General features: G+C 33.6%; 1 protein-coding gene across 1 annotated transcript in view; it reads right to left on the bottom strand.

Moving 5' to 3' along the window:
* Positions 1–27,061, bottom strand: part of LOC114338604 (DNA (cytosine-5)-methyltransferase PliMCI-like) — a 135,324-nt gene that overhangs the window by 97,910 nt on the left and 10,353 nt on the right. Inside the window, exons 2-5 of the mRNA XM_050662953.1 lie at positions 15,766–15,961; positions 9,497–9,753; positions 4,122–4,250; positions 1,290–1,531 (exon numbers count right to left, since the gene is read on the bottom strand). Of these exons, the coding sequence (XP_050518910.1) occupies positions 1,290–1,531; positions 4,122–4,250; positions 9,497–9,753; positions 15,766–15,961 (824 nt within the window). The remainder of the gene's footprint in view (positions 1–1,289; positions 1,532–4,121; positions 4,251–9,496; positions 9,754–15,765; positions 15,962–27,061) is intronic.

Genomic DNA, 27,061 nt, shown 5'->3' with positions numbered 1-27,061 from the left:
GAATTAACACAGACTCAACGATTTACAGATATGTACTACAGATGTGTGGTGAGCGCGTGATGATACATCGGCAGATGTATCCGCAGACGCGTCTGCCGATGTGTAGAGGAGGCATAGGGGTGCTTAGTCTGCTTAGGTACATACATTCGCTTAAAGAATATTTCGATTTAAATTTTTGCAGAGATTTTTCCTTTTACTGATCTTTTATTTGACATTTTACAGATGAAGTCAATTGACATTGCATTTTGTATAAGACAAATTGATGACTTTATTAATACGATAATTAAAAAACGAGAGCAGTTTAAAAATATTTGGGATAAAACTGAAAATATGGGGTTTGAACATGAAAGAAAAAGAATGAAGATTGATAATGTCGACAACAGAGAGACCTTTTGATAACATTCTACAAAAAATAAATTTTCGCTTTCAAAATTTTAACGAATTAAAATTTGTAGAATTATATAATTTGTATAATATATTCCTATTTAATATTTCTAATTATAATTCAACAAAATTTCCCACAAAGGAATTTATTTCACTACGATTAAATAATGAAAATATTTTGATATGCCAGCTTTGCATTATAAGTTAAGTGTTGTTTATGAAACAACTCACATTAGTGATAAAGATATACTCAGAAATCTGGGTATTTCGTATAACTACTGGTTTAAAAAAGTCCCTGTGTGAAGTGTCCAAGTTGTGTGAATTACTACAAACTATCCCAGTCACAGGTGCATCTGTTGAACGAAGTTTTTCAGTATTAAAATGCATAAAAAGTCTTACAAGAAATTCAACAAGCGAAGACAGACTTTACAAGTCCATTGAAAAAGACCGAATTCAACAATTATCAGAAGTTGATAGGAGAATAGAGCTCAAGTATAAATAAGTGTCATATTGTTGAAAGTTATGTGTTGTGGAAAATGCCTCGGAATTAAAAAAAAACATTTAAATAGATCTCTTCTTTAGGAAACGAAGCCCGGAGCGAGGACTTAAGGCCCGAGCAAGCAATACAGATCAATGATAGGTCACTATAGTCACTAGAAATAGCGGCAATAGAGTGCCTCACGCATTGATCGGGGTAGGATTTAGTGTGTGACTCCTTGTACCCAGGACGTCTCACATAAGCACTTTGCTGATAGAGAGCCCCTATAGCGCATCAGAGTGTTATCAGGTGGGAAGTGGCTCGACCCTCGACCCTTAAGAAAATATTTTTATATCCTTATTGAATCGCTTCCCCTTTAGAAAAAGCCACCGCACGCCACTACAAAAATACATTACTAACGTCTTACCTCCTCCGTTTACAAGCTTGTTTCAACTTTCCTGGACCTCCGAACTTGACCATATCTCTGCAATGGTTACATTCTGCACAATCAGGCGACTGGCACGCTTCACAAATACCACACCGCTTCTTTTTGGGGCCTTTGTCCACAATTTTAGCATCAATTTGATCGGAAAAGAAATACTCAAACACATCGTGTACTAGTTTAGTTGTTACAGCTTTACTCATGTTGGTATTTTTTTCTTTTTTGATCTAAATGAGAAAAAATGAAATATAAATACGACATATGATAATAATTCACGGCATTCAAGGGAAAATCTCTCGACGGTTTGGTATTTTAAGTAAACACTCAAGCGAATTCAAGACCACAAAAAGCTTAGGTACTACAAATCGCTGTATCAGTGCTATACTGTAACATCTCAAAATTTGTACGTTTTGAGATAAGAATAAATTCCTATAAATGAATGATGGTTCTATTCAGATCAATACTGTACTATCTTAAAATACATTTTTTTAATTTATAATTCCATCATATTTTACTATGGTTCTGTACTTAAAGTTCTTATATTATAGGGCAATAGAATAATAACTTATAATGTTACGGTTTTGCTCCAAGAACAATTTGTATAAAACTCAGAGCAATGCAGTAATATAATCAAATGTTGTAGTGTAGTATTGCCTGGACTGTATTGTAGGAATGTTTAGATTGTTGTGAATATGCGAATACAGCATAAGCATACCGCCAGTATCTTGCAGTGTTTACAAAACTGATTAACTGCTGTTTTTGACCACTTTTATTGTTAAACAATAATTATTTGTGTGATTCATATGGATGAATTTGTAAATAAGTTAAACAAAGGAAGAGGAAAACAGTTACTGTCCCTCATTACATCTAATACAAAGGTAAGAGTTGAAAGTTTACTTTTTACGTTAACCTCAAATTGATACCTTTTTAAATCGTTTATAACGTTCATAACTACTACAGGCCTATGCCTAGGATAAAAACCTGCTGGTAATAATTAAACAAACCAGTTCACCTTTGACGTCCTTTGAGTTACAAGTTTGTTTTTAAGGGGTGTTTTTCTTTTTCAGATAACATCTGGCTCAGTTTTTGAGAATTTTGTCCCAAATCAAGTTCCATTTGAAAGTACTGAACAGGCAAATAATATCCTGCGTGAGCACAATGGAAATAGAACGCCTGCTAGCGAAAAAAACTCTCCTGTGACCGGTTACAATCAAATTTTAATCGAATATAATATTCCAAACAGTAACACTTTTCTATCGCCAGCTAGGAACTAACTTTAGCCTAATGTTCAATTACGTAATGACGAAAATGTCATTCTACCATTCGAAAATTCCACTTTAGCACTACATGAGTTAGGTGATAGAGAAATATTTACTTTCCATTTGGAAAATGGACCTAATGGTGTTTCAGACATTTTAGAAGCAGATTTTGTGTATACGTTGGTAGAAGAAGAAATGCCTGCGACTATAGAGAGCGATAATGATAGACATAAAATAATGACAGTGACACCAGCACTTACGATTTGGTAAATCCAATGGTTAATAATGAAGACCACGACTCTCTAGATGGTAATGGAAAAGACCCAAATGACAAGGATTATGTACCTAATTTTAGCTTGTTGAACTTAGCTGTTGAAAGCAGTTTTAAACAAGATGAGCCTGATCCTCAAAGGAACGAAATAAATGAGCAAACGTTTAATAGGCATATTGAAGAGAGTTAGAAATGAAATCTTGTGGGCCAAGGATATTAAGAAAATGAAAGTAAATAAAGGCGAGGCTTACAGAACCAAATTAGGGACGCTTTTGGATCAGAAAACTCTAAAAACTGGCTGTGGCGATAAATGCAAGTTGAAATATTCGTCAAAACTAAATTTAGATGTCAGACAAAAACTTTTAGATGCCTTTCTTAGTCTTCATGTTTCTAACCGGAAATTCCACTTCAGAAAAAAGCGAATTTAATAAGTTTATGCGATGCAAAATTAATACCAACGCCTTATCATAATTTTTTCCATGGATTGAAGACCAAAGAAAATGATGAAGATAATTAAGTCAATGTAGTTTTTTCTGTTGTATGTTACGTGTACTGAATATAGCCTAAAAATTAATTAATGTAGTTTTTTTAAGATGGCAGTGTCAATAAATATTGTTTATTCTCCATTAGGAAATGACGTTTTACTAAAACTGTTCCAACAACATTTACACAACAATCACTCAATATTTATAATATATAATTTAGTACTTCAGAGCCAAAGTGTAACATTCAAAACTATTTTATAACATTGTGGAAAAAATTTAATTCAATGTCATTTAATTTTCAAAACAAAACAGTAACATCTACAAATAAATGTAACAGTTTTAAAAGTTGTTGAAACGTTCAGTTCAATATTGTAACAACTCAAAATCCTTTCATTTAAGCCAATAAATAAAAAATGTTTTAAAAGATATATACTATATACATTAGTGCTTTTTAAAATTGTACAAGATTAATTTACCTAAACTGACAACTAACTGAAAAGCGAAAATAAACAATAATTTTCGCTGAGGAGTCAATTTTAACGCATGAAAAACTTTAAACCCGTTTTACTCAAAATGGTTGATTTTGAGATAGTACAGTGTTGCACTAAGGCAGCGAAATGTGCTGTACATATTTGAGCCTGTTGTATATCTTCCTGGGAGAAATTCTAGGTAACACAAAATTCCTAACTTAACAACCTAGAACTTGAAGATAAAAGGTTAACCAAAGTGATTAAATTGTTATTTAGAGTTAACTAGAGTGAGTGACGAGATCCATGTTATAAACTATATTATAGCTACTTACCTTATTGACAGGTTTAATCTTTTTCAAGCTTTTGAATGACACACCTGCCATTGATACTAGAGACCTCATACATGGCAGTGCTATTAGGGGTTTTTCATCTTCGGTAATATTTTCATCAAAACTCAGTACCTAAAAGTATATAATCGATAAAATACTATCAAATGCCTTTTTGTAGTCGATAAAACAAATATATATGTCACACTTGACATGCTTGTATCTCTGCATAAGCAGTTGTACAGCAAATATAGCCTTTCGGCTATCTAAGGCATCACGGAATCAAAAATGTGTCTATGACATTTTTGTTCTTCGAATTTTTAGTTTTTCTGATATTTACAGAAAGGTAACGTTTAACCTTTCTGTAAATATAAACAAAACGCAATACTTATGCATCGGGAATGAAGTAGAAGATCTAATAGTTAACGAACATGAAACAATCAAGTGTGAGAAATATATACAAGGTGTTTGGTAAAGAACGGGCCATAGCTTAACATTAGACTCCTGAGGTTAAAATAGGTCGATTTAAGCTAACTTATCTTAGTGTAAAAGTTGATAATAACCTAAATACAGGGTGTCAAAGTTAAATTTTTATTTTATTTATTTTTGAATATTTCCTGAAGGCATGGGACAACAACACGAAATTTGTTAAGTGGTTCTGGTATTATACAATCTACTAAATTATGTTAAACAAACGTTTTTGGCTACTATCAGAGGCCTACGACGGGGGAACGTGAATGGTTGTCCTCTACGCCACTGGCGGAATTGAAATTTTAGTGCAATTTTTTAATTCTCCAATACTTTCTATGTAAAAAAACATACTCTTCATTCGTAACGACAAAGCCATTATTTTCGAGATATTTGAAGATAAAAACGAAGGAGCATAATACATTAATCAGAATAAGTGTGCCTTTTCATGTTTAACTTCAAATATCTCGAAAACTAATTACTATCGTTACGAATGAGGAGTAGGTATATTATTTGCATATGCTGTATTCTACGAATATACGACTGTTTTGGATTATCGCGACAACGAATATTTTAGTGTGCAACATAAGAAGTACGAAAGTATTTTGCTCTAATAATTACTCCAATAAACAACAATATACTTTCGTTCTTCATATTTTGCACACTAAAATATTCATTGTCGCGATAATCCAAGAGGGTCGTGTATTCGTGGAAGGGGATATAGAAAGTATTGGAGAATCTCAAAATTATGCTAAAATAGCAGTTTCATCAGTGGCGTAGAATTTGGGAAGGGTCAACCATTCACAGAGGCGGCTCTAGCCCATGTAGCGCCCGTGTGCAGTCGATGCCCTGGCGCCCTTTGATAGACGCGCAGTCAAAATGGAATAGTCGAATAGGTACCTACCTAGTACTTGTACATAGGGTATTATGTACTCTTATAATGTAAACAAAGATCCAGATGCAAATAGTGCAATATTAAATGATGTCGGAAGCCAATAGATATTCACGGCGTCAGAACAACCTACCCAAATCTGTTAAAAATATTTAATTAAAAATGAACTTTTTATCTATGAGGTAAGGTTGAAAATTGGTTGAGGTTGATAAAATGATGAACTACATACTAGTACCTGATGAACTACATACAGGATATTCTTCTTCGTCCTGGGGCCCTTTTTCCTTTAAATTTACCTTGTAAAATGCATTGGAGTAGCTCGTATCTGCCTCGATTTCTCATTATATGTTTCAAGTACTGCAGCTTACGGGCCTTCACGATGTTGACTAAAGCTGCGGTTGTGTTCATCCTCCGTAGTACTTCTTCATTTGTGACTTTGTCTGTCCATGGTATCTTCAGGATCCTTCTGTACAACCATAGCTCGCAAGCCTGAAGTTTCGATAGAGTTTCTGTCTTTAATGTCCCCGTTTCTACTCCGTATAGGCGCACTGAGTACACGTAACATTTAAGAGCCTTATTTTTGTTTTTAGGGTGAGGTCATGGATGGCTCTTGACCACAGAGTTCATAGTCAAGAATGCACTTTTTGCCTTTCCGATGCGACATCTAATCTCTTGAGTATTGTCCCTTGACTCATTGATTAGAGTTCCCAAGTAGTTGTATTGTGAGACACGTTCAATTCTCATTTGGTTCACATACAGATTTTCTCCAGTTATGTTTTGCTTGCTGATGATCATTAGCTTGGATTTGCTGGTGTTTATATCTAGTCCGTATGTTCTAATTGTTTCTGTTATTTATTCATGAAGTTTTGCAGCCCTTCTATGGTATTGGAAAACACTATTGTATCATCTGCATACCGCAGGTTACTGAGCTTGATTCCATTTTTATTGAGATGCCTTCATCAATATCTTTTAGAGTTTAGAGCCTCTTCAGAAATGTGATTTGAGTACAGATTGAACATCAGCGGTGAAAATATGCATCTCTGTCTCACTCCCCTTAAGATTTTGACCTGATCTGTATATTCTTCATCTATTCGGAGCACTGCTGATTGATTTCAATACAGGTTAGCTATTATTTTTAGGTCTCTTCCGTCAATCCCTGTCCTTTTCAGCACTACAATCATTTGTTCATGCCTGACTCTACCGAAAGCCTTCTTGTAGCCACTCAGGCATGCAAAACATCACAGCTGACATCTCTACATTTCTGAAACAACAACTGCACGCTAAATAAAGCCTCCCTCGTACCAATAGCGTTCACAAATCCAAACTGATTGGGCTCAATTTGTTCTTCGCATTTTCGGTAAATTGTGGTAGTAATAAAAAAAAATCTTCCTTTTAAATAATTTTAATCAAATGAAAAGTCGCTTTACTTTATATTTACATGTTAACTTAAATAAAATACTTAATCCATTCCGTCAAAGCTTATTTCGCAAAATTATCCCGCGGCACCTGTATAAACGCCTTTGAAAATGCCTGACAAGTCCCAAGCAATTTGACCTTTACAGGTTCCACAACAGATTTCGGAACCATTGTCTGTATGTCTTCAAACGAATCAAAAGATCGCCGTCCGTCCGTTGGACGGACAGCCGGGCGGGCGGCATTCTATAAATCGCTCTTAAGTGCCAATGTAATTTTTGATTAATCGTTTTAAATCATATTTTATGTTGAAACAAAGTAAATGACCCGCTCTTTGGCGATCGGCGCCCCCAACATCCCGGCGCCCGTGTGCACCGCACACCCTACACAATAGGTAAAGCCGCCTCTGCATTCACTTTACGCTGTCATACGCCTCTGGTAGTAGCCAGAAACGATTATTTAACAAAATTTGGTAGGGTGTGCAGTGCCTACACTTTCTGCCAAGTATCACAAATATGTCAAATTATTTTAAAGTATTCTTTTTTTTAAATAATTTATTCTTTATTATTTAAAACTTTAAGAACTATGTGTGCCCGGTACTATAAAACTATTTGACATATCCTTATGGTACTTGGCAGAAAGTGTAGGTACTATACATCCTACTAAATTATGTTAAATAATCGTTTGTGGTTAATACCCAAGGCGTACGACAGGGGAAAGTAAATGGTTGACCCTTCCCAAATTCTACGCTACTGATGAAACTGCATTTTAGCATAATTTTTAGATTCAGCAGTACTTTCTATGCAAATAATATACTCTTCTTCATTCGTAACGATAAATTCATTAGTTTTCGAGATATTTGAAGTTAAACATGAAAATGCACACTTATTTTGATTAATGTATTATGCTCCTTCGTTTTTAGCTTCAAATATCTCGAAAACTAATGAATTTATCGTTACGAATGAAGAGTATGTGGAGAATCAAAAAATTGCACTAAAATAGCAATTCCGCCAGTGGCGTTGAATTTGGGAAGGGTCAAACATTCACGTTCCTCCGTCGTACGCCTCTGGTAGTAGCCAGAAACGTTTGTTTAACATAATTTAGTAGATTGTATAATACTAGCACCACTTACCAAATTTCGTGTTGTTGTCTCATGCCTGTCAGGAAATATTCAAAAATAAATAAAATAAAAATTTAACTTTGACACCCTGTATTTAGGGTGTATCAACTTTTGTACTAGGGTAAGTTAGCTTAAATCGACCTATTTTAACCTCAAGAATCTAAGGTTAAGCTATGGCCCATTCTTTTCAAAACTTCCTGTATATTTGGGAACAACAAACAAGGGTGGGCACACCGAAAAAGAGATAGAGCAAAGGATCGTGAAAGAAAAAAGGGTGATTGGATGCCTAAACCCGATGCTATGGTCAAAAGAACTATCTAATCAAAGAAAACATATCATCTTTAACTCCATCTTTAAAAGTATAGTGCTCTGTGGATGCGAAAAATGGCAACTTACTAAATCACTGGAACGACGCATACTTGCATTAGAAATGAACTTCTGGAGAAGATCGGCTAAAAATCAAGGCTTGAAAGAATACAAAATGGCTAAATCAGAAATATAATGGGAGTCAAGTCAACCATCATAGACGAAATTCAAAGGAGACAGCTGATCTGGTATGGTCATGTAGAAAGAATGGACGACGACAGGCTGCCAAAATAAAATTTTAAAGAGAGAGGAAGGTGGAAATAATCCTGGCTAGGCGGCATTCAAAAGGCAATGTCAAAAAGGAATCTTCACCCTGGCGAATGGATCGAAGCTGGAAACTGGGAACCGGAAAGCGAAGAAAGCTATATATAACCGGGATAATAATAATAGAAAGTTTTTCTTATAGCAGACGTGACTTCTTCGATTGTCTAGGGCTGATTGACTAGGAGGTATTGTTTGGCATTCCGTGTCTTCAATGGTATATTGTCTTTCATTTGCAAACGTTACTTCCATAATATATTTCTTCCAAGTGTTCCCTTCGCAATAGTGGTTTGCCTTGTAGTCCATGTGGTGAGACCGCTCCCGTCTGAAAAAAATTTCTGATTCGGTTTCTTTGTGGATTCCTATTCAAAAATGTCCCCTTAAACAAATCTGAAGGGTGCCGGGCGGAATTTTTGGCCAGAAATTGTTTAAACAAATACAAAAGATCACGTTTTTTTGCTCCGGAACATATATTTTTGAGTTTTGTGGGTCATTCTGAACAAGAAAAGTATCTTGTAAATTTTCTCAGAAATTGATAGTTTTCGGTTATAGGCGATTCAAAATCTGAAAAATGCGAAAATGCGCATTTTCGAGGCTTAAAAACTCACATTTAAATTAGTACTTTTGAGGTTGCCAGATACTTAGATTAAAGACTGAACATTCAGTTTGAAGATTCTGAAGAGTGATCGCGTCTAACTTTAATGTATACCTTTGTTTTTTAATTGTTCAATATGCGTGTTTATCCGATTTTTTTGCCGGTGCGGCGCGCTCCATTTCAAAAATCTCCTACTTGAATTTCGAGAAAGAAAAATGTGCTTATACTTAGATACTTCTTATGTAAAAATGTAAAAAAAATCATACCTGATCACAAATAAACTGTGCATGTTGTAGTAATGTGTCCTCTACATTTGTATATTCTCCACTTCCTTCAATGTTTTCCAGCAAGTCTTCATACTTAGGATTTTCCCAATGATGATCACTGATAAATTCTATTACATACTTGCTTAGCTTGACTTTCTCCTTAATTTTATTAAACATCGAGTGGTATTGAGAAGATGGTTCCATTAAATAGTACTGAGCAAACTGAGTGGTAAATCCAACCCTAATGTTTCCTTCGACTGAAATTATCGAGATAAATATTAATAAATAAACCAATAATATGATAGTATTAAGGAGCTTGAGGAAAATGCAAAATAAATAGGGCTAGCCAGTGGTGGTTCTAGCCCGGGGCAGGGGGGCAGCCGCCCCCCCCCCCAATTTTTAAACAACTTTGATTTGAAAAGGTCCATAAATGCTGGAAAAAAGCTTGTTGTGTAGCTGAAAAAGCCGAAATAAAAACTCCAAGAGACTCTGATAACCAAATAAAGCGTAAGGGGCAAATACCAATAAAATTTGATGATGCAGTCATCATGACTTCCACAGGACAAAGATCTATGCATAATCATGAAATTCTGTTCAAACAAATGTTATTTGAAGTGCTAGACCATAATAGGCGAGCTTTAACGCAGTTTCACAACCAATCCAGCTGTTTTTATGGCTTTTGAAGTTTTAAATCCATCAAGCACTGAATTCCTTACAAGTGACCCTGCATGCAGTTTATTAAAGCAGTACAGTATGTTCATTAATATAAAAGATCTTAAGTATGAAATTGAAATGGCAAAAGAGGTTTTCCATGAATTCAAAGGAAAGACAACAGATTTTTATTTTGATTTACTTACACAAAAATTTTGTATCCTGAGCTTTCAAAATTGGCCCAGCTTTACATTTACATTACCTGTAACGAGTGCTGTAGCTGAAAGAAGTTTGTCCACAATGAAAAGAGTCAAAACTTATCTGAGCTCTACTATGACAACTAATCGACTGACGAACCTTTCAATAATATCGATAGAAAGAGTAGAAAGTGAAAAGTTGACGAACAATCCAGACCAAATTATAGACATTTTTAGTAATGTTGGCCAGAGAAGATTAAATTTGTAAATGAATGTAAACCTTGTCAACAGGCAGTAAATCTGTATAAAATAAAATGTGTTCTTACAATTTCTCATTTATTTATTTATTGTTTAATATATTTTTATTTAAAGATATGTTGAATTGATGTTTTTGAAGAAGGATTGATAGTTTTCATTAATGAATTAATCAATTTTATTTCATATCCGTTTCAGCACATAAAAAAGTGTGCTGAAACGGATGGAATTTCGAAAATTCAATTAATAACTATCTTTTTGTAGAATTGATTTTTAAATGTTTACATCCCCTCTCAATGATTGGGGTTTTTGAGAACCAAACGAAACCACCGGTCACTCAAAATCTATTGTGACTTGCCCCCCCCCAGTTTTGTTGGTCTAGAACCGCCACTGGGGCTAGCCATCAACGTAGATAAAACTAAAGCCCTAATACAAGCAAGAAAACAACGAAACTTACAGATTTTGAATTTAGATGACTCTTATATTGAATTAGTAAAACAGCTGACACACATGGGCGTACAGAAAACTGAGGACGGCAGCGAGGAGCTGGAAATACGGAAACGGATAATGCTGGCTAATAAAGCATACTTCTCGCTGTCGCAGGTATTTGGATCCAAACATATTATCCATAGGGAATATTCCGATGGGTGAGTTGCGGAATTTAATTAAAAATGGATATAATAAAACAAACGGTAATTTTATTTTTGCAACGAAAATGTGTTCGTTTAGGTCTCTCGGAGAGGGTCGCGTCGGTATGTGTGAATGGTTCGCATGCTGCGTAGTGACTAAAGAAAGCAACCACAAACGAAGATAATGTTTGTATTCCTTTTCCCCTGATCAGATGATCACATAAATCACTATCAAGTCTGGCGTCTACTTTTACGGTTTTAAGAAAAATAATTTCGAATGCATAGCTAGCTGTTGACACATTAACTGTCTGATAAAATACTTAATTAATGAGGGTGCAGTTTGTTCCTGCATAGACGAACAACAGATGTCACAGGGTAAGGCCATAACCTTCGTATTTGAATATGCAGTTTGAATGACTAACGTTGCTTTGTTTTTGAGAAAAAATATTAAAATTACAATTAGCAAAAATAGTAATTAAAGCTTATCGCTATACACCCCCTTCTGAGAGACTAAAACGATAGATAATATATAATATATACAAATTACATATAATGAAAACTGAAAATAGGAAAAAAATAATGCAAAGTTTATACAAGGAGAAAGAAAAAAAAATCACTTGATTCACTTTGAACTAACATTTTCTTGGTAAGTTCCAGTAAATCTTGCTTTCCTCTTCGGTCTGTTGTTGTTTGTTTTGCTGGTCATTTCTTTTCTATTTACCCGGACGACAAAAGTAAATGAATGTGAGCATTGTCGTCGGTGTTTGGTGCGTGGTGCGTGGTGCATGGTGCGTGTTGCTTAGTGCGTGATGCTTGGTGCGTGGTGCTTGTTGCGTGGTGCTTGACGCTTGTTGCGTGGTGCTTGGTGCGTGATGCTTGGTGCGTGGTGCTTGTCGCTTGTTGCGTGGTGCTTGGTGCTTGACGCTTGTTGCGTGGTGCTTGGTGCGTGATGCTTGGTGCGTGGTGCTTGGCGCTTGTTGCGTGGTGCGTGGTGCTGGTGCGTGGTGCATGGTGCATATCACTATCAAGTCTGGCGTCTACTTTTACGGTTTTAAGAAAAATAATTTCGAATGCATAGCTAGCTGTTGACACATTAACTGTCTGATAAAATACTTAATTAATGAGGGTGCAGTTTGTTCCTGCATAGACGAACAACAGATGTCACAGGGTAAGGCCATAACCTTCGTATTTGAATATGCAGTTTGAATGACTAACGTTGCTTTGTTTTTGAGAAAAAATATTAAAATTACAATTAGCAAAAATAGTAATTAAAGCTTATCGCTATAGGAAGTAAAGTTTAAAGTATATAAAAATATCATAGGACCAATAGCAACATCTGGCGTAGAAACATAAATCATGATAGAAAAGACAATAAACCTTATCAATACTTTTGAAAAAAATATATTGAGAAGAATATTGTGATCCATCTGCGACAATTAAAAAAATTAGGAAAAAACATCATTATATCATGGATAAAGGGACACGCAGGCATTATATTAGGGGTAACGAAATAGTAGACACGCTAGCCAAATCCGCCCTAGAAATAGGCGAAGAACCCATCAACTTACTATCCATTTCGGATATTGATATTATTAGTAGACGACACCAAAAAGAAAATTGGCAAAGGTATTATCGAAACACGAGAACTGGTAGTAATTACAAACAAATGCAGCCTGAAATTCCCATTAAAAGATGGTTTCATTCTGTATCAAATCGCCATTTCATAAGAGTGATAAATAGATTGAGATGTAATTATGTTCTTACCCTCCTTCATATGTACAGTTTGGGTCTCACAGAGTCACCTAACTGTGAGTGTGGAATAGAAGGTGATCTACTACATATTCTCCTCGAATGTTAACATCAATCAGTAAATATAAACAAATTTTATGATAATCTTAATATATTAAGAGCACATAGTATCGATCAACAGGTAGCAACAAACGCGGTCCAAGATTGCGAAAGTTCTGCGAACTTTCAAAAATGAGGCAACAGTGTGTCGGTAATTCGACACTGACAGTGACGTTTATACTATCAAAAACAATAATTTTTATACACAAAAAATATACACGCGCGAAATGTTGCCAAGTCAGTGACGTTCGATTTCTTGTTATAAAAAAATCGATTTTTAGTAGTTCGAATGTGACACAAAATCTAGGCACGGGATAAAAAAGTTTATTTGAAGAAAGTGTATTTTTTGACTTTATTAATGCGGTAGAGGCTCCTTTTTGCAATATTTTATTTAAATTCTTCAAACAAACTTGTTTATCCCGTGCCTAGATTTTGTATCACATTGGAACTACTAAAAATCGATTTTTTTATAACAAGAAATCGAACGTCACTGACTTGGCAACATTTCGCGCGTGTATATTTTTTGTGTATAAAAATTATTGTTTTTGATAGTATAAACGTCACCGTCAGTGTCGAATTACCGACACACTGTTGCCTCACTTTTGAAAGTTCGCAGAACTCGTAACTAAAGAAAAGCGTTACTTAAAAATATTTTTTTCATATTTTTTTATTTTTCACTTTTTAGTCTTACACTTTTCAAACATTAAAATATATCGTCATGTTTATTAAAATATGTATAAAACATATGATGTACTAACATGAAAAGTAGTCGGAATCGGCAAAAAATTTGAAACTTTATTGTTTATTAATGAAGCATAACGTAAACAATTAACGTAAAAAGTGAAATTATGTATAGTTCATATAATTAGCTACAATATCTAAAAGTTTCAAGTTTCTTCATTGTAAAAAGAATGTGTATGTACTTTGTACGCACGTAAGAAGTTATACTTCTATTAGGTATATAATTTCAACGAAATAAATATACTTAACAGTTACAACGAAATAAATATACTTAGGTATATAATTTCAACGAAATAAATATACTTAACAGTTACAATACAAAAAAAATTAACAATAATTACCAAAAATTAACCATAACTTAACAATGCGAAAAATTAAAAAAAAAAAGAATATGAATCCGGGATTTGAACCCGCGATCTCGCGATCTCTCGTCCAATGCTCTACCAACCAGGCTATCAAGGCGCCTGTTATTATACATAATTAGACATCACGGTGACAAGTGAAATATAAAAATAGATATTTTATTATTTTACGCCCAAGGAAGACAAATCCAAAGACACAAAAATCATAATATATAATACATTTACTAAAAAACACTAATATATTATTTTAATGGCTTATTTGCGCTGATACATAATTTGAAAGATTAGCAACGAACTACATTCTGTCTGTCTGCGCATGCGCCAGGAAATTATAAAATTTCACCCTCGATCGTAAAGAAATATAACTTAAAAAACAATTAAAATCGTTAAAATCGTTTTTTATAACAATTAATAAACAAACATTTTTTATTGACTATTCGTGTATTGTTCCCGCGAATGCATATGTCTACAAATTTTTAGTCATTTGCATTGAAGAAAAGGCAGTCAAACTAACGTCCAAAGATTTGATGCAAACTATTGAAGTAAAGAAAAGCGTTTAAAAATTCCACTTCCCGTCTACCTGAACAATTTGATATTTTCTGAAGATATTAATACATTAAAAACAATTAACGAACATATCAAAAACTGTAAATAGAGATTGTAGCAAAAAAATTTACCCTATATTTAAGTAATTTTGTTAAAACAAAGCAGGCATGTTTGTTAAAACAAAACAAAGATGTTTGTTTTGTTGTTATTTTTTTAAACCCTGTAGATTTAAGTAATTATTGTATATTATAATTGAAAAGAGAAAAGAACAAAAAAAAAAAGTGAAAAAAAGCAAAAAAAAGAAAAAAGCCAAAAAAGCAAAAAAAGGCAAAAAAAAGAAAAAAAAACTAAGAAGAGATGTTGAATCGGGTTTATGTCTTAGCGTAGTAAAAAAAAACAATTAATAAAAGAAAACAATAAAAAATAATAAAAAGAAAACAATAAAAAATAATAAAAAAAAAACAAATTAAAGCTATAAAAAAATACAACAAAAAAATAAATATATACAAAAAAATATTTACAACCAAAACAGTGTATTATTTAGATAATAATTGTAATGTTAGTTTGTTATGTATTTAGAGTTAAAAATTCCTCTGATTGAAAAAACAAATTTGTTTGTTTTTAAAATAACAAAATGTCTGGCTAATTGGCTCGGCCAAGGCCATCAAATTCACACAAAAAAATCTGCGACAATGGTATGTGGAGAATAAGGTTCAACCACGAGTTGTATCAATATTACAAAGAACCTTCTATAGCAACTTATGCAAAAATACAAAGATTGCGCTGGGCAGGTCACCTTATAAGAATGGATAATAACAGAAGAACGCTGTGGTACTATTGTAGGACGTCGGTCAGTAGGGAGACCAAAGAGGAGGTGGGTAGACGAAGTCGGAACCAATACTAAAGAGATTTTGAGGGTGGATAACTGGAGGAGAACAACCACGGACAGAGATACGTAGAAGCGGATGCTGGGGGAGGCCAGGGCCCTACTTAGGCTGTAGCGTGATAGGAGAGAGAGTGAGAGCATTAGGAATAATTACCATCATCCATGCCTGCCATCCACCATTCATCAATTGGTCCAAGATCATGGGCAGGAACTCCATTATCTGCGTTTGGATTTTCATCATAAACAGGTTTAATGTATCCAGAAAAATACAGCGAAACATTTTTTTCAATTAATCCAGAATCAAAATGGCATAAGTGGCCATTCTTGTCATACACAGTGAAGTTAGTGAGCTAAAAATTCAAATAAGGTAGATACAATAAATACTCATATAATCTAACTATGTACATATTTCTTTTATTAATTTAAAAAGACGGATAAGTTTTTGTATAGGTATACTTATTACTTATAGGTTTTTTCCAACACAACGAAGAACCGTCATGTAACCATCACGTTACTATAAAATAATACGTTCTATACGTTCTGTGTCTGTATATCGTGTGTTCCATGGGTTATTTTGTTTACTGCGCAGGACGGTGATCGTTACATGGACAGTTTCTCGTTGTGTTGGAACAAACCTTATGACAAATGAATGAATGTGAAAAGAAAAGTTGTATTTTAAAAGTGTAAAAATATTTCATTCTTGATGATGAATGAAAAAATTGCAAAAATTGGAAAAACATCTAACAATTGGCACATTAGGGCTACACAATACGGGTGCAAGCACCCAACCACCTATAGCTGACAGACTCCATTTCCAGGCAACCATCATCCCAGTTGTTTAACTTCGGAAGAAGAAGTTTTTATAAATATTTGCAATAAAACTTTACTTTTCGGTACTTTTTAGATTTTGACCATAGCTCTGAAGATGGCTTTTAGCCCAGGGCGGATCTGTTTTGAGATGGACGTTGAGAGGTGACTCTAATTATTTTGCAGAAATTGCTTGGAATTAACCCATATAATAATATTTGAGTTATCCCCCCACTCAAAAAGATTCGGAACATTGTTTAAATAATCAAAATGTCAAAAAATGAAGGAAAAATCGATTTTTTCTTCGTTTTTTGATTATAACTTTAAAAATATTCACTTCCGAGAAAAGTTGCACTAAAATAAAAGTTGCGTAATTAAATTTCCTACACTATAAGATTGGGTAAACATTTTTAAAATTGTTACCCTTGTTGCAAAATAGCAATAATTGCAAAAAAAACATAAAAAACAAGTATTCGCATTGTACGTTTTTCAACCATTTCTGCTACACATAGGACCTTCATATTTCACCCAGAAAAACATTATGATATGGTAAAAGAATACTGTAAATTTAGTTAAGATCGGTTTAATAGATTTTGCAAAATAAATTTTGCAATCAAGCTTTCGCTAAAAAAATTCATTTTTTCAAAATGTTACAGGACTGAAAATAAAGCAGATAGCAAGTTAATTTTTTTTACAAATAGAAGAATACTGTACCTTTCATTTGCAATTTGCAAAATTAAAATCGTTTAACTACCACGACGTCAGGATTTTTTTTAAATAAACATTAATTTTTGATGCTACGCGCAGGACAGCGGTGTTCGATTCACACAAGTTGATTTCCACCAAAATTTCTTCCAATCTTTATCTAATATATTATTTTCTTACTCTATATTTTGTTGTATGTTCATATTTTAATTACACAAAAATCAAACTAATTGGATTATTGTTTGTGAAAAATTATTTAAACAATTGCATATGTTTAAAAATAATACACTTTTATTTTTTAAGTTAAAATATATGAACAAAGAAAGTTTTTGCTAAAAAAGTGTTATTTCAAAGGACAGAGTATGTGTTTTTATTTTGCAATAAACAAATTTATTTATTTATTTCGAAATGTACTAAAAATTAAAATTTACCAATCATTATCAAAGGTCATTGGAATGCCCAATCAGAGCGAACGGATCCGCTGTCCTGCGCGTAGCACCAAAAACTAATGTTAATTAAAAAAAAAATGCTGACGCCGTGGTAGTTAACCGATTTTAATTTTGAAAATTGCAAATGAAAGGTACAGTATTCTTTTATATGTAAAAAAAAATTCAACTTGCTGTCTGCTTTATTTTCAGTGCTGCAACATTTTGAAAAAATGAATTTTTTTTGCGAAAGCTGGAGTGCAAAATTTATTTTCCAAAATATATTAAAGCGATCTTAATAAAGTTTACAGTACTGTTTTATCACATCATAAAGTTTTTCTGGGTGAAATACGAAGGTCCTAAGTGTAGCATAAATGGTTGAAAAACGTAAAATGCGAATACTTGTTTTTTTATGGTTTTCTCGAAATTATTGATACTTTGAAACAAGGGTGATATTTTTTAAAATGTTAAGTTAATCCTATATTATAGGAAATTTAATTACGCAACTTTTATGTCGGTGCAATTTTTCTCGAAAATGAATACTTTTAAAGTTATAATAAAAAATACAGACAAATTCATACAAATATTTTGGAACAGTAATCAACAACAAAGGAGACATCGAGGACGATCTTAACAACATAATGGAAAACACAGGAAAACTATTTCAAGCACTAAATAGAGGATTCCTTAATAACAAAGAAATATCAACAAAGACCAAGATGACAATATACAAAACAATATATAGACCTACGGTGGCATATGGAGCAGAAAATTGGATATTAAACAAAAGACATCAGAGCAGAATTCAGGCAGCAGAGATGAAATACCTTAGAAGAACGATCGGAGTAAAAAGAACTGATAGAATCAGAAATGAAGAAATAAGAGAAAGACTCAAAATCAAACCGATACTCGACTCAATCAAATAGAAAAAATTGGCATGGTTCGGACATCTAACCCGGATGGACAATAATAGACAAGAAAAAAGAGTGTGGGACGCCAAACCAATAGGGAAGAACAGAAGAGGAAGACCCATTAAAGAATGGAACAGTGACATGCACGGAGCAGTGCTCCGTGCTCCGTGTAACAGCTCCAATGCATACGGCATGCGGTCCTCTACATATAAACCGCAAACCGATTGAATCGAAGAGGGTGAGTGCCGCTCCGAGAGCACTAACGTATGTGGAAAGCAGCCTATGTGGAACAGTTACCTACACGGAGCACGGAGCACCAACGTAATGAATACGTGCCTTGAAACGAACGCGCCCATCTAGAAATTAAATATTTTTACTTTTACACTGTTCGCATTGGACAGAGGCATATTTGCCAGTGTAGTCGCTAACCTCCACTGATTGCCACAGATAACCAAAATACAGGACTTCAAGTGGTTAAAAGGATTTTAGCCACTACAATAATAATATACCTACCTTTTACAACTTTTAGAAGAACCGAAGTTAGCATCCCATGATTCAAACACAACAACCACGATAACAAACATTGCTCAAGAATCCAACTCTTATAAGCGCAACGTTGTTGATATAACTTCGCCTGAAGTCGAGTCTTCTTCAGCAGAATGTGAGTTGTTCCTTGAGCCTAAAATTCGGCAAAAAATCAAGAAAACTAAAACTGTTTCAACGGAAAGTAGTAGTAACTCTGTATCACTGCTACTAGAACCCGCAAAATCGTTTATTGAAAATCATTCTACATCTTTCGTTCTTGATAACAACCAACTGGATATGCTTCTAACTAATATTACCGGTTCTGTTGATCCCTTGAGTATCATTCAATAATACGCAAAAGATTACGTCAGTCTAACTGCTAACTGATATGTTCACAAAATTATATCCCCACTTAAAAGATAGAAGTATAAAGCGCAAATTAACATCTATTAAGAAGAAAATGTATCTTCAGATTGCCAAAGAAATTTCTTACTCTGACAGTGACAGTGACACTTCTCAATTAAGTCAAAAATAACATTCACATGTAAGTGCTCGCGATGCTATTGGTAATGACGAATCGGAGGTCGAATATCGAAGTGTGGCAAGTGATTTAAAAGCCTTTTTCAAAAATAAATTGTTAATTGCGTGGAACCGGGAGTGGCATAATTCCGTTTCGAAACTAAAACTGATTAAAAGTGACATTTCTCCGTAGCAACCGACAGCAATAAGCAGACAGTAGGTACAGATCATCTCTTAATTGTTTTGTCCTAAATACACTATTGAAAGACGTCTATACAGCATCTCGAACTCGAACAGCTTGTAAACGTTACTGGGAAAGAACTTTGTTTACAGAAAACTAATAGGTTATATATCTTGTATCAATATGTTGTACAAAATTTAATTATGTAAGTACTAGGTATTACCATTGTTATATTACTAATACTTGTATACATTGTAAATTACAACCGTTATGTCGCTAATATCCTTCGGGAGGATGCGGCTTTGTTTTGAATAAAAAATAATAATATACCTATATACACCACAAAATATAATATAATACATATACCACAAAGATATAGGCGTCTACTGTAAGTAGGTACAATTAACTCGGAAAATATGGACCGCACAGAAAATATTGTTAAAAAGAAATTGTAATAATTGTAAATTTAATTTATATGGAACAATTTCGGTTCTTACCATTTTTGTCGAAAAGTGGAGAATGGCGTAGACATTGAACAAAAACACCTGCTATAAAAATAATCATGTCTTACGATCTCTCTTTTACGGCATATACGTAAGTATGTACTACCTCAAATATTGATTTTAGCAAAAAAAATAAACAAGTTAAATTGTATAAAATTTAATTCTCTTCATTTTTGTATGAGTACATTTTTGTCGTTAAGCTAATAATAAACGAGATAATTCAAAAATTATGCTACAACTGTCACTATTTTTCCCCTAAACTCGGAAAATGTCGACCGTACAAAAAAATAAATTTGAAATAAAAGAAATTATAGGAAATTGTATTTTCAACAATTCCAATCCGTATACTTTTGGTCGGAAAGTTGAAAATGGCAGGGATATTGAGCAAAATTTGCTATCCTTTAACATTAAGATGGCGACTAACGTAACGGAGGAATGCATTTGTGATTTTAAATTTACACTACTATTGATCTCCCTAAAAATTAGACAAATACAATTTTGGACAGCTCGGCATGCACAGTAAAATTATATCCCGACTGGACTATATTTTATATTTTTGACTCTAAAATTAATGCATGTAATCTCACAATAAAACACTGAAAAACGTTTGTTTTCTATACTTCCACAAAATTTATTACAACTATGTTATTACTACAGCTGTTTCGGCAAAGTGCCTTTCTCAAGTGATATATTTTACAATGTGTTTGCCTTTTTAAGTCTTTAACTGAAGAGGTTGAGGAGTGGGGAGCTGTTTGTCTCGAGTTGGTCATTCAGAATTATATCTGTATTTTTCAATTTATTAATTTCCATTGATTCTAAAAGTGATAGCTTAAGGCCTTTATTTTGAATATGTAGAATTTGAAACTCTTCATTGAAAGAATGATTATGATCTAGAAGGTGAAGTGCGTATGTAGAAGTGTCTGTTTTTCTATTGTTGAAAGCCCTTTTGTGTTCTGCTATCCGTTTGTCAAAAGTTCTGCCAGTTTGACCGATGTAAGTTTTCGGACAGTCACCACAAGTTAGTTTGTACACACCACTCTGTAGTTGCTTTCTCTTTCGGCTTTTATTGTTTTTAATATGTTTGCTTAAGTTGTTGTTAGTTCTGAAAGCTGGTGTTATTCCTTTCTTTTTTATGTATTTGGCTATTTTTGTTGTTATTTTGCCAGTATATGTGAGAGAGCAGAAGGTACTGGGTTCTTTCTGTGGTGGTGGATACACTAATTTCAAGGCTTTCTTATGGAGTTTTTGGTTTAAAATGTTGTTAACTGTTTGTTCGTTATAGCCATTGTTTACTGCTATTTGTCTAATGATATTTAGTTCTGTCTCGAAGTTATTTTTTGTCAGAGGAATTTCTGTCAGTCTATGTATCATGCTATGGTAGGCTGCTAATTTGTGTTGTGTGGGATGGGATGATGAATTGTGTATAGTTGTGTCAGTATGGGTAGGTTTATGATATACGGAGAACTCATGTTTGTTGTGTAGTCTAGTGTATAAAAAGAAACTACAGGTCTTATAAATACAGCTCCGTCATATAAACTTTCAAAAAAACTGTCAGATATTATTACAGAATACACTAAATTTTCACCTAAATTCACCGTAAAAAATACACTAGAACTAGTTAATAAAATACAACATTTTCAATTGCCCAACAACTCCAGACTAATTTCATTTGACGTAAAAAATCTTTTTCCTAGTGTTCCTCCTACAGAAACTTTTGTTTTAGTTAAAAACCTTTTAGAACATAATAGTACAAATCCGATCATTGCATTTGAAATTTTACACCTTCTTGAAATTTGCATAAATCAAGACTATTTTGAATTCAATAATCAAATTTACACAAACAACAGTGCAGGACTTATTATGGGTAATCCTCTAAGCCCATTACTATCAGATATATTTATGAACCAACTTGAAACAACAATTTCTAAACACCCCGTATTTAAACAGTTCTTATATTGGTGGAGATACGTGGATGACATACTAGTCTGCTTTACAGGAACTAACAGACAACTTGACCAATTTCTATCATACATTAATTCACTTCATAGTAATATTGAGTTCACAATGGAAACAGAACAGAATAATTCCATAAACTTTCTAGATGTAACGATTACCAGACTACACAACAAACATGAGTTCTCCGTATATCATAAACCTACCCATACTGACACAACTATACACAATTCATCATCCCATCCCACACAACACAAATTAGCAGCCTACCATAGCATGATACATAGACTGACAGAAATTCCTCTGACAAAAAATAACTTCGAGACAGAACTAAATATCATTAGACAAATAGCAGTAAATAATGGCTATAACGAACAAACAGTTAACAACATTTTAAACCAAAAACTCCATAAGAAAGCCTTGAAATTAGTGTATCCACCACCACAGAAAGAACCCAGTACCTTCTGCTCTCTCACATATACTGGCAAAATAACAACAAAAATAGCCAGATACATAAAAAAGAAAGGAATAACACCAGCTTTCAGAACTAACAACAACTTAAGCAAACATATTAAAAACAATAAAAGCCGAAAGAGAAAGCAACTACAGAGTGGTGTGTACAAACTAACTTGTGGTGACTGTCCGAAAACTTACATCGGTCAAACTGGCAAAACTTTTGACAAACGGATAGCAGAACACAAAAGGGCTTTCAACAATAGAAAAACAGACACTTCTACATACGCACTTCACCTTCTAGACCATAATCATTCTTTCAATGAAGAGTTTCAAATTCTACATATTCAAAATAAAGGCCTTAAGCTATCACTTTTAGAATCAATGGAAATTAATAAATTGAAAAATACAGATATAATTCTGAATGACCAACTCGAGACAAACAGTTCCCCACTCCTCAACCTCTTCAGTTAAAGACTTAAAAAGGCAAACACATTGTAAAATATATCACTTGAGAAAGGCACTTTGCCGAAACAGCTGTAGTAATAACATAGTTGTAATAAATTTTGTGGAAGTATAGAAAACAAACGTTTTTCAGTGTTTTATTGTGAGATAAAATGAACTTCCATCAAGTAACGGTCGAATCCATCAATTATTTAATGCATGTAACTTTTTTAGTATAGTAAAAATATAACCGAAAGTCTTAAAGTCCTGTATATTGGCTATCCGAGGGCAAATTTTCAGCCAAATCGAACGATGTGTATTTTGGGAATAGGGGAAAAAATGTAAATGGCGTTTTACCGTTTTCTACTCTAAAATTTGATCGAAAACATCAAAAAAACTTGTTAAAATGCCGAATAATAACATTTTTAAGCTCCTTCAGTTGAAACATTATGTTTTCAATTTATACTTCTTGATAAACTATACAAATTTATTTAAATAAATACCAAATCACTGTAAAATCGCTAAAACTGTTATTTAAAACACTCCAGGAAAAAAACGAGTGTTCGGACTTAAACTTAAAAATAAGACGTTACATACCTACATAAAGTTTCAGACAAATGGGAGACTCAAAAATTTTTTTGGATTGAAAATTTAGTGGTTTGAAATGGAATCACTCTTATATACTGTTGTAGAATTGTTTTTTTAAAGAAATTCAAAAAATTTATAGTTCATCATTTAAAGAAAAATTAAATTTATATCAAAGACCATGAGATCATAGATTCTCATCCCAATCTAATTTAGCTATTAAACAGTGTTTCGGGAAAGTGAAAACGATTAGTGATAATGATTCGACGAAATGAATTGATACACTAACAAACAATTCGGGATTAGAAAGTGGACATATCATTTGGCGAGAACAATAATGTTTTTAAAATGTTTCCGGGAAGGTATAATGATGGTAAACACATGGTTTTAGTTTTTAGAAGTAAAAGTAGCATGTAGGAAAAAACTAATTAGGATATTTCTTAAAATTTGACAAATTGGAAAGTTATATAGAAAAATATTTGGTTCTTAAGAAATGGGTATGAAAGGTGAGAGAGGCTTGTTTTTGATTGGGTGGAAAAGATCGGTAGAAGCGATAAGAAAGTTGGAGTCTGAATTTGCGAGAGAAGAGAGGGTCACTGTATAATGGATATCTGGTGAGAGCAGTCGAGTTTTCAAAAGTGAGAAATCAGTGTAGAGTGGTGTTATCGGCCTTTGCGAGCAGAATCAAGTTGAAACCAAATTGTCGACCGGTTGAAAAGTTAAATTTCCTGGTCCGAGGGAGATTCCTTTGTTTTGTCTAGAACGAGTAGCTGAACATTTTAGATACAACAATCATGGAAACAGGAAAAAAGGAATTGTCAGATTTAGAAAAATTATTACAACTGATGCAAATACAATCACAAAAAATGGATAAAGCAAAAAGGGCAATTAATGAAAATCAACGTGAAACAAAAGGAGTCATGGAAGAAACTCAAAAAAATACAAGAAAATCAGGAGGAAACAAAACAAGCAATAGAAGAAAACAACAGAAATATAGAGAGTATCAAGAAGGAAATGGTTAAAAAAATCGAAGAGATTGTAGAAAAGAGCGGGAAACAGGAGATAGAGATTAAAGAAATCAAAATCAAAATGAAGGAGATAACCAATTGCCAGAAAAATGAAATAGAAAGTTTGGAAAACAAGTTGGAAAACGCTATTCAAGAAGACAGAGAAAAAGTTAAAAAAAGAATCAAAGAAATAGAAAAATAAGTCACAGAAAACAAGACTCAACAGAATTTCGGAGAAAGAAGAGAAATGGTTATACATAGTACAGATGACGTGAAAATAAGGTTTGGCGGGGATGTAAGAAGATTACACCTAGTGCCCTTCATAAATAGCCTGAAAAAGAAAGTACACATCGGAAATTTTGAAACAGCCAAAGAAACGATCAGAAACCATCTTAAGTTATGAGGCAGGTCTATGGTTTGACAGCAAGGAGGAAGAATTTGACAGTTGGCAACAGTTTGAACAAAAATTTTTAAACTATTTCTGGGGAAAAGTCCAACAAATGGAAATCAACAAAGAATTACAAAATGGGAAATATAATGATCGGATGGGTATCTCAGAAAAAACATACGCATTACAAATATACAATAATGCAAAACATTTACAATACAATTATTCGTCGGAACAATTAGTCGAACTGATTGCACATTTCGAAGAAACGCTAGAAGATCATATCACGTTTCAAAATTACAAAGACATAGATAGTTTGTGCCAATTCCTACAAATAAGAGAATCACGTCTAAGAGAAAGAAAATCAAGAAGATCGCAAGAAGATTACAGACCCCGAGGAACACAGGATTACAGGGATAGAAGACAAAACAATAGGAGGGACTATACAAGACGAGATTTTAATCCCAGGAGGGAAAACGAAAATAGAGACAACGGAAGAGGAAATTAGGAACAAAGAAATAGGCAATGGAATGAGGACAGAAATCGAGAAAACCAGAATAGAAACACCACACGCACAAATCAAGAAAACAGAAATAATGGTAGACAAAATGAACAGGGATATCGAGAAAACCGAAACAGATCCGACAGACCAAGAGAAAATAGAAGAGAGGTAAATAATGCCCAGACAGAAGAATATGACGAAGAGAGACATTACGACGAAAATATAAACAACGAAGAGGAACCGGCGTCTTTTCAAGAAGGCGCTCACTAGAAACAAAAACCCAAACAGGAATTTTTTGTCACCCGAAGGAATTTATTAAACTGGCAGTAAACAATGGAAAAAGAAATGGAATAAATTTAAAATTTGTGAATGGTTTTATCAACGAGAAACCAATTAAAATTTTGATAGATACTAGCTCGGAAATAACACTGGTCAACAGAAAATTAATAGAAGTTAATTTAACAAATTTAATTTACAAAATACCTAGGGTGAACTTAGTGGGCGCAAATAAACGGACACTGGCAACAATAAATTAAGGCATACGAATAAAGGTACGATTGGGTAAGAGATTTTACGCACTACAATGTGTAATAATGCCAAATATGTCGCATGACATGATCGTCGGAGTAGACGAATTGACAGAAAAACATGTAGTAATTGATTTCAAAAATAACAAAATGAAAATCACAGAGGAAAAAGAAGAAGAACAGGACAAGGAACATGAGAAACAAAATACGGACGAATCAGGTAGACAACAAACAGTGGAAATGAATTTGGCAACGAAGCAAGGGCAAAGAAGAAAAAGGAGAAAGGGTCAGAAAAAGATAAAAGAAGTTAAAACCTGGGATTCCTCAAAATAAGAGATGAGCTCAGGGGAAGAAGAAGAAAGAATATTAACAACAAAAGAAAGTGAAATTTGGGATTCCTCTAAAGAAGAGATGAGCCCAAAAGAAGAAGAAGAAATAAAGTTAACAAATGAAAACAAAAAGGATATAATGGCAACAGTGATATTTGAAGAGGATGCAGAATGCACGATAAACATGTGTGAAGAATCTGAGGAAAAAGACAGAAAATTGATATGTGGAGAAGGAAAAGAAAATGAATTGCGGTTAATGTTAAGTGACTATGAAACTTTGATAAATGAGGAAGACAGAGTGGCTAACTGTACGAACATTCATTTGAGGTTAAAAACCTGGGAAACTTTCGATCGAAGACTTACCCAATTCCATATAAATATCGACAAGAGGTGAAAGAAGAAATTAATAAAATGTTGGAAGATCAAATCATCGAAAGATGTGACTCACCGTACATTAACCCAATTGTGATAGTAAAGAAAAGCAATGGAGAATTGAGATTATGTTTAGATGCCAGGAATATCAACCAGCACACCTTATCACAATATGAGTCACCTCTAAACATCGAGGCCATTTTTGGAAGAATTACGGGATCACACATATTTTCTAAAATTGATTTAAAGCACAGTTTTTGGTTGATACCTTTATCTGAAAAGTGTAGAAACTATACCGCCTTCTCAACTGATGG

This window comes from Diabrotica virgifera, chromosome 10 (assembly GCF_917563875.1).
Source record: "Diabrotica virgifera virgifera chromosome 10, PGI_DIABVI_V3a".
NCBI lineage: Eukaryota > Metazoa > Arthropoda > Insecta > Coleoptera > Chrysomelidae > Diabrotica > Diabrotica virgifera.
Note: the sequence above shows the minus strand (reverse complement) of the source record. Positions and strands in the feature narration are given on the sequence as shown.